General features: G+C 35.5%; 1 protein-coding gene across 9 annotated transcripts in view; it reads right to left on the minus strand.

The window, feature by feature from the left end:
* The window catches only part of LOC136841729 (glutamine and serine-rich protein 1-like), a 132,013-nt gene that overhangs the window by 22,901 nt on the left and 99,237 nt on the right, over positions 1–9,875 (minus strand). For all 9 annotated transcript variants that reach the window (XM_067108979.1, XM_067108972.1, XM_067108978.1 and 6 more), the window contains 2 exons: positions 1,837–1,934; positions 1,230–1,400 (listed from right to left, as the gene is read on the minus strand). In XM_067108979.1, coding sequence (XP_066965080.1) covers positions 1,230–1,400; positions 1,837–1,934 — 269 coding nt within the window. The remainder of the gene's footprint in view (positions 1–1,229; positions 1,401–1,836; positions 1,935–9,875) is intronic.

Genomic DNA, 9,875 nt, shown 5'->3' on the forward strand with positions numbered 1-9,875 from the left:
ACAAGGATCCTGAGGGTCAAACCGCTTGGCATCAAACAGTCAAGACTGTAAAGCTTCCAACTTATGTAACAGGACAAGGATGTTTCCGTGGATATGGGGGTAGCAGTGGTTTTATTTCCTTCCACAGAGTAGAACTATGAATGGTGTGAGGTATGATAATGTTTTAGAGAATGAACTGGTTCCTTATAAGGCCCTATTTGGTATGCGAGTCTCTATGCAAGACACTAATGACAAGATGCTAATGAGGTAATTAAGGAACATAATATTCAAAGGTTAGAATGACATGGCAATTCACCAGACCTAAATCCAATAGAAAATTGCTGGGCTTACATGAAACAAAAACTGAATGCCATGGAAAGAAAGAAAACATCTGTGGCCAAGTTGAAGGATGCTATCCAGAGGTTTTGGTTTGAAGAGGTTAATGATCAATATTTCAAAGACTTGGTTCACTCTATGCCAGAAAGAATAAGAGAAGTACAGGCAGGCCCCGGTTATCAGTAATGAAAATTGCCAATGTCCGCTGGAAATCGCAGATTTTCGCTTATCATCACGCCGTCAGAACGAAACCCCTGCCAATAACTGGGGACTGTCTGTACCTAGGCTTTCAAAACCTTAAAATAATGCAACAGCTGTAGCCCATATATTTACATGTAGTGAGATGCTGTTGGCTACGAAAATTTCTAACGAAATATGGCTAATCAGCTTGCACGTCCTCATTACTTGGTAATCCGTTCAAGTTTTCAGTTCATTGGTATGTTCACTCCAGAAAATCTTGTTACATATTAATATAAATGAACTTTAAAAAATATAAAACAAATGCATTAAAATAAACTCATTGGTATATTCACTCCAGAAAATCTTGTTACATATTAATATAAATGAACTTTAAAAAATATAAAACAAATGCATTAAAATAAACTAACTGAAAACTACAATAATCAATATGATATAACAACTGAAGCCATGGTGCTTCAATGCATGAGACAGCTGAAAATGCACAATGCACCAACCTAACGAAAGCCATCAACCCTTAAAAGTGGTGCAACCTTAATCTTGAGTTTATTGTTCATTTAATTTTAAAATTTTGCTGGTCAAAACTGGGGAGCAAATTCAGGCACAGAGTGTCTTTGACACCAGAAAATATAATAACCATTTGAGAACTTACATGAAAAAGCATTGAACAAGTTCAAGACTCAACCAACTATCAGATTATTAAATTTCAACATTACCTTGGTGTCTACTTCTGATGGCAAAGGTTCTCGTGATCGCAGAGTTTCTTGGTTATATGGCTGCCCATACAGTTGTGACAGCTTAGTGGCTGGTAGCTTAGAGCAAGCTTGGCATGTATCTGCATTTTTGGTTATCATTACATTGATACAGGGCCATGTATCCAAAGAATTCTGAAAAGTCCCCAAAAAATTAGCATTTTTCAAACTTTTCCCTTGCTCTCAGTATTTCAAAGATGCTACTGTTGTAAAATGACAGCCAAAACTGGCAACTCAAAAATTAGTTCACTTGCGAGATATGCTGTTAAACCTAAGAAACAAGCCAGTAACAACTACAGGAACTTGAGAGGAACCATTGCAATACTACTCTAGTGATAAACTAAAAGAATGAATAAGGGACAGGATCTGGCAAAAAAACTAATACCAATAATCACTGTCCTTTTTTAAATCAAATTTACTACCCCTATAGATTATCATCAGTCTAGTTCACTAAAATTTCTAGATATACTAACATTACTTTAAATGATCACTAAATCTATGTCAACACAGAAAAAACTTTCTCTATTTTAGCACAAAATAATCAACTCTTTAATTAAAACTAGGCACTTACCCGAAATTTCTCATTCCACTGAACAATTTCTATTATTTTCTTTTTTCTCTGCTCTGCCAGTTCATCAATCACTTTAACTCTCTCCACAAAGTAATCATCTGAAAAAGGGACAATCTCTGATAAAGATAAAATGCAATGTCTAAATCCAACTGGGTATACAAACATCCCACAAGCAATATAGACATTTAAATGCTTTTGCTAAAAAAAAAAAAAAAAAAAAAAAAAAAAAAAAAAAAAAAGAGAGAGAGAGAGAGAGAGACAAAGATCCCACAAGCAATATAGACATTGAAATGAGTACAATTTCAGTGAGAAGAGAGAGAGAGAGAGAGTACAATTTCAGTGTGTGTGTGTGTGTGTGTGTGTGTGTGTGTGTGATGTCAAAGACCTGTGTGTGACCTCTGTGTGTGTGTGTGTGTGTATTATTCTAGTTAAAATAACAAACAAGAGTATCATAAAAAAAAATTAGTCACTAAGATTCAATCACTTATAGGCAGATTATGTTGGAAGAGTACTGTACTAACTTAATTGTTATATATATCAATATATTACCAGTATTCTCACTGTTCTAAAACGACTTAATTTAAGGGAAAATTCTAAGCTGACCAAATTAAATTTTTGTTAAAAGGGTTTACCAGTAAATCTCACTAGAGGAGATTACAATACAGTAACCAGAGTGAAAATTGTGTGATACATTGTTATTTTACAACTGTTTCTTCAGAAATTCACCCTTAATTTTTTATACTTGGTAACAAGCATAATATATTATTTTCACATTTGTAATACAGTGGCTCCTCGGTATACAAATTTAATTTGGTCCAAATTCCAATTTGTATATCAAAATGTTCATACATAAATAATGGGAATATAATTAATTTGTCCCACACTCAAGAATTTCCCCCATATCCACCCTTTGTACCCACTTTAAAACAATTATTTTAAGCGCAAGCACAATACATATTTTAATGATAACCATATTCAACAAAATAAATAAGAGAATAAAGCATTTCACAATAAAATTTAACATAAAAAATTAACAAAATCATATGTCATTGAGCAAAGCTGACTTGAGCTAGAGGGAGGGAGCATTTATACTGTTAAGGAGAGGAGGAGAGACAGTAAAAACATTTCTATATGTACGTAAAAGCAATAACAACAATTCACGTCAAAAAATAAAAGAAGGGAATTTCACTATAAATTTAACAACGATACAATATAAAAACAACCAAATGCAATACAGCAACAATAAAAAATCGAGAGTGAGTCTTAACCTGAGTGAGTGTTAAGGGTTGCACTCTGCGCTGAGTGAGACGGTACAGAGGAGAGGGAGGGGTGGTCTGCTTCCCACTGACTTCCCAGCTGTACCACTGGGACTGGGCTTAGATGATTTTTCTCTTTCACTATATTTCACCCGTTTGCTTTCACTTACGCTCGATTCGCCCAAACCACTTCTTTTTGTTACAGTAAAATATCTATCAAGTGACAATTGCTCTTTACGATATTTTAACACTGTAAAAGTAACTCGTCCCCACTTTGACATTTTACAAAAGAAAACCATCATCCCAGTTGTTTCATCACATTCCCACTTCCTCCTTTCATACCTACATCCACAAGGCCCTCCCCCAAATCATCCAGGCCCAAAGGATCCCGTCTCTCCTCCCGCAATCCTGGCTGGCTGTGAGCCAGATTCCACCAAACACCTCATAAATAGAATTTTTAGCTCGTACATGGAATCAAAATTTTTAGAAAATTTTACTTTGTATAACAAAAATACAAGTAACAAATCATTCGTATACCGAGGAACCACTGTAGAAGTACCATCCTACTTACAACCGAGCTTGGTTCCGAACAACCGGTTTCAAGTCAAACCTTAGAAAGTGGCTGACATGAGTAGGGCATAATATAAAAACTTTCCTATATAACGTACAGTACCTACATAGCACTGTAATGTAATGTACAATCATTATTTCAATCTTTTTACCATAATGTACTTCTATTGATATATTTTAATAATTTATGTAATGTATATTATGTACAGGTAGGCATAGAATTACAATGGAGTTAGGTTCTTGCATGCATGTCGGAAGTCAATTTTAACAGAAATTGGTTTGCAATTCAGTCTCCAGGACAGTTAATACCATATGATGCTGCTGATAGGGCAGGTAACTCAAACTGATGCTGCCTGAGTGATGAGAGAGCTCTTCCGAGATGGCACGTTGCCGAGTAACTCAGTGGTCAATTGTCATACAGCGTATACTCTCATGCATCAGCCCACCCAGCCCCGCTGCCAGAAGTACGGTTGTAAGTACAAATGGTCGTATGTCGAGCAGGTTGTAAGTTGGACGGTAATTGTAAAGTGCATCCTCAACTTACGGCGATTCGATCTTACAGTGCTTTTTCAGTGCTGTTAACAGCATTTTACAGCGCCATAACTTGATGTTGCATCAAGTTACGGTGCTAACAGCATGAATAGGCATCAAGTTAACGGCGGTTACAGTGCTGTAACTTGATGCAAGATCAAGTTATGGTGCCATAAGCGCCGTTGAGGGGAGCGTTTGAAAAAATCGTTTATTAATAACTCTGGTTTTTTTGCATGAATCAGTTTGAAATTTTGGGCACTGGTTAGTTTGTGTATAGCGAAAAAGTCAGTATTCATATTTTCCTTCTAACCCCCATTTGCTGGTACCCCACCCCACAAGTCTTTAAAAAAAAAACTCAGCCATAACTATTGCAGCCTAAGACCTGAAATTAGAATAAAGTAATAGAGCGTTTTTTTCAATTTTTTTTTTACAAATATTTTTCGATTTTTGAAAAATCTTGGATTGATTTCGTGGAAAAATAAATCCCAAAAATATTTTTGGGACAAAATAAAAAAAAAACTTTCTATAGTTTTGTACACAATTTATTTACCTTTCATTTGCTTTTTGTTTCATTGAGATAGGTGAATTCGTTATGTCTGAGTTTCCATTTGAAGGTCCATAACTTTAGTTTTGAGATATTGGCCCCCAAAGTTTTATGACAACATTTTTTGCTTGTCTGTCCATTTATTTGCTTGTTGTCTCACACTTTGAGGTTTTTATGACAAATTTGATATGTTATATCATATTGGTGTTGTCTGTGATTATTGTTTTATGTATATTGAATTATATTTTATATATTTAGGCTCCTGGTCCCCCTCTTTCCTCTCTCTTGGATGCCTCCCTCTTCATGACGTTGTTTCTTCCTTTCTCTTATGGAAAATAGATGTTGTTTAAATTTTCTTGGTCTCAGCATGGTTTCTCCTGAATAAAGAAGTATTGCAAAGCCAAGAGAAATACAAAAAATTGACTTGCAAAGTAATATAAGTGCACTGAATGAAAAGTGTGTCAAAACATGGGCGAGGTTGGGCAGCATGACGTCTTGCTTCGTCAAGAGCTGAGCTCCACTGATTGCCCAAGTGGGTTACTCCTTCACCCAACAGAGCCTCTACGCTCTTGCGTAGGATATAGTTGCCATATACCGCATTTAGATATTCTTCTTTGATAGCTAAATTGAAATTACTACCGATATACTGAAGTTACCATTACAGTATACGAAAATTGTAATTTTCTCAGTGATAGCAGGGTTATGGTTTTGGCTTATAACTCCATAACTATTGCAAATTTTTTAATAAAATTTTCTGAGTATATAGTCAAGAGGTGTAAGACTCCCTATGTGAAATATCAGGAAAAATTTGGATTCTTTGATTTTTTCATCAAACGCTCCCCTTAACGTAGAAAAATCGACTTATGGCAAGGCGATGGAACAGATCCCCCGCTGTAAGTCGAGGACATACTATGTATTTTGTGGATTTGAATCTTTACCCTTTGTTTATCTGTTTAACATGAGATGTCATGTTTGTGACATGTTTTAATCATATATAACCAATAAAATGTTATTCCATATTTCCCATATTTCCTATTGTGGTGTTTTGTTTCTCCTTCTCTATTATTAATAATTACTGCATAAGCCTACATCCAAGGAACTTTGTCACAACATGGCTTGGTAGTTTACTGTATAAGTTACTTCATAATCTGTTCAATTTTTCAGTTCACTGGTATGCCAACCTCAGAAAGACGTTCTGTAGCAGCTAAAGCCATGGTGTGTAAGCATCTACTGAAACAAAGCTTTTTTTTTTTTTTTTTTTTTATAATTTTTCTAGCCAAAACTACAGTGTCCTTAAGATTATAGCAGTTTCAACACTGGGAATGCTTATCTCCCAAAATACAGAAAAAAAAAATTATGCATGCCTTGTCTTACAAAGCTGATTCTTTAACCAACGTGCTATGAATCACTAGAATCAATGCTTTATTTGTTACAAAATTACAACCATTGATATTAGCAATGGTTGATTTTCAAACGCAGTGGGGAATTAAGTCCCGCCCATGAGCTCTGCTTCCATGTTATCATGAGTTACAAAAGTCATTCAACAAAAGATGAAACAAGGAGTTGCCATATTTTTACTCATTTTAGATGCCTAACTGAAAGAATACAGGCCACCATTCCCAACATCTTAAGCCAAAACGTTATCCTGTGCTCATAACAATAGTGTTAAGTGCTTAAATCCATACATCAATACCACACATGACAGACACACTCACAGAGCCTAATGCATTAGGTAACAGACACAGACTGAAACTACATACAACAATGAATCTCTCTCTCTCTCTCAAAAATAGTCAGCAAGCTCACAGTGAGTGCATAGTTTACCTTAAATGCGAAGCATTCCTGTACACATGCGCATACTGCAATAAAATAAATGTCAATAAAAATAGTGTGTGTGTGTGTGTGTGTGTGTGAGAGAGAGAGTGTGTGTGTGAGTGTGAGAGTGTGAGAGTGTGTGAGTGTGTGTGTGTGTGTGTGTGTGTGTGTGTGTGTGAGTGTGTGTGTGTGTGTGTGTGTGTGTGTGTGTGTGTGTGTGTGTGTGAGCAAACATTTACGTATAAACTCGCAGACAAGTCTATAGACTAGGCTTGTACATCAACCTTACATAACAAAAGTAAACTACAGTAAAATTGTTATTAAAATGGTTTTTCCAGCTGTCCTAGTTGCATTCTTTTTCCAAATTTATTCTGCCATACTGTAACTATGCATTTCAATAATATTAACAACAACACATACACAAAAATTTTTCATTTTAATATTCCTTCTGAAAAAGGAGGATCTTTATCAACCGCCACAGTAGTTGGCAGTTAGTAAAGCTCAGCCACCCAGAGTACACAAAAACCGCAACTCTGACCCTTACATAACTCTGGAAATATTCAACTGATCGGGATGAAACCTTGGCTTTAAAGGTTTCCCACTAAGAACTCTAACTGGGCCAAATTTCACTGAAATCCGTTCAGCCGCTCTGGAGATCCAGCTATTGATTTTTTGCATTCGAGGAATGTGGTAGGGGATGGGTGGGTGGTTGAGGGAACTAACATATCTGTGGAGCAATAACGTTAAAAGATACAGCCATGATACTTAAGTTTCTCTGAGAGCTCGTACTCTGGAGGGGTGCCTTTCGGGGTTTGCTTTTTTAAATAATGAAATTTTAAAGTTACAGAATATGCCATTCAAATTTCCTGAAGCTCAGGTATGGATTGGTCACAACATTAGAAGAGATGCCGTTTTCTTAATGTGTTGAACAGCTAGTGGTGTTAGGAGAAGGTGGCTGACTTACTGTCAATTACCTTAATTAAAAATTATCACACGTTGAATTTACTGTAATTACGCGGTTTTGGTTTTCACGACTGTTGACCTACCCTAAATAAAGGGCCTCAATATTTACAATTTTTTTACACAATGTAAATAAAACATATATAACAGGATACATAAAAATGGATGTATGTATGTTTGTGTGCATGTTCCAGCATAATTCTAAACACATTGAGTAATTTCAACCAGACTTGACATACATGTGACTTACTATTTGGAAAAGAATACTGTGGAGGTTAAGACATCACTAGCACCAGAGGGCACCAAAGGGGGTAGGGGTAGGAAGGGCTTCCCTGAAAAGGGATTGGTTCTGTCCATAGACTTAGTAACTAAATAAACTATACAAATTTATCATGCCTCATTTCGGTATACATATGGCTTACAATCTGGAAAAGAAAACTGTGGGGGCTAAGATATCACTGGCACCAAAAGGCACCAAAGGGGGTGATGTAAAAATAACCGAAAACAACATATATTAGTGTCTAATCCATAGTTTTTGAGATCGCCGAGATGAACGGTGACACTCCTGATGCCCTGAAGTCCAAGTTCAGCCCCAATAAGAACGGGTGAAAAATAAAATGTAAAAAATGACAGATATTACATGTCTATTCCATAGTTTTCGAGGTCGCTGAGATGAATAGTAACACTCCCGATGACCTCTAAGTCCAAGTTCAGTCCCGATAGGAATGGGGGTGAGAAGCGGCGAAATATAAAATGTTAAAATGCTGGGCAATGTAACTCTTAACAAAAAAAAGAGAGAGAGAGAGAGAGAGAGAGAGAATTATTGGTTGTCATTGTTTTTTTTCCAGGCAGCACCGGGTTGGTCAGCTAGATATATATATATACACAGTATATATATATATGTTTGATTTTAAATCACGAACGGTAAAAACGTGATGATTATATACACAAAGTTTCAGCCACAAAGGAAAGTGAAACAATGGAGATGCTAAGTACTGACGTCTTATTACCAAGGCATGGTCACAGCATCTAAAAGATATACAAAAGCCAAGGGCGTATATATATGGTGGGTATAAATCCTATGGGAATACAAAAAGGTTGGGAGGTCACAGAAAGGTCAACGGATTAACATCGAAATCTACATATTGGTAATCCTCCTTATCTTTCAAATCCCTCTAGAACATATGTTTTAGTACAGGGTCACAAGAAAATAATGCAGGGCTTAATCAAGATTTCTCTGCCGTGTCAGCTGAATCATAACAGATTCCAACAAGCTCCTGGAAATAGTTTCATTACTTTGTAATATTGCAATGCTTTGAGTCCAATTTAATCTGGGGGACTTTTCACTCAGATGCAAAAATAGAGCATTATTAGTCTGACCTGGCTGTTCTTACTGAATATTTGTATTGTTTTCATCTGGTATTTAATTCTTTACTAGTCAGACCAGTAAAGAATTAAATACCAGATTAAAACAACACAAATATTCAGTAAGAACAGGTCAGGCTAAAAATGCTCTATTTTTGCATCTAAGTGAAAAGTCCCACAGATATGAAATAATGAAACTACTGTATTCCCAGGAACTTGTTGGAATCTGTTATGATTCGACTGACATGGGAGCGATATCTTAATGTAAGACCAACATATGTTCCAAAAAGATTTTAAAGATAGAATTAAAGAGGATTACCAATATGTATATTTCAATGTTAATCCACTGACCATGCTGTGACCTCCCAACCTTTTTGTATTCCCCTAGGACTTATACTCACCATATATATACACCCTTGTCTCTGTATATCTTTAGTTGCTGTGAACATGTCTTGGTAATAAGATGAAAGCACTTAGCATCTCCACGGTTTCACTTTCCTTCATGGCTGAAACTGTTCATATATTATTATATATATATATATATATATATATATATATATATATATATATATATATATATATGTATGTATGTATGTATGTATGTATGTATGTATGTATGTATGTATGTATGTATGTATGTATGTATGTATGTATGTATGTATGTATGTATGTAATGTATATATATATATATATATATATATATATATATAAATATATATTTCATTATATATATATATATATATATATAAATGCTTTGAAAAAAAGCTTAACCACAATTATATTACTGTAATAAGCGCGACTTTTCTTGCGATTTCCTTCAGAAGTATATAAATTTATCGAGGCAGCCTGTATTGTCTCGCTGTTCGGTACCATGAGTTTCTAATGCACTTCAGTGATACTCAAGCTATCACAAAGGTCGGCTGTCATTGTATTGTGCCCCATTCACGCCATAAATCACCGCTTATTTGGTGCTCTGGTATAGCTAATGAATTATGGCT

Source organism: Macrobrachium rosenbergii, chromosome 9 (assembly GCF_040412425.1).
Source record: "Macrobrachium rosenbergii isolate ZJJX-2024 chromosome 9, ASM4041242v1, whole genome shotgun sequence".
NCBI classification, from domain to species: domain Eukaryota; kingdom Metazoa; phylum Arthropoda; class Malacostraca; order Decapoda; family Palaemonidae; genus Macrobrachium; species Macrobrachium rosenbergii.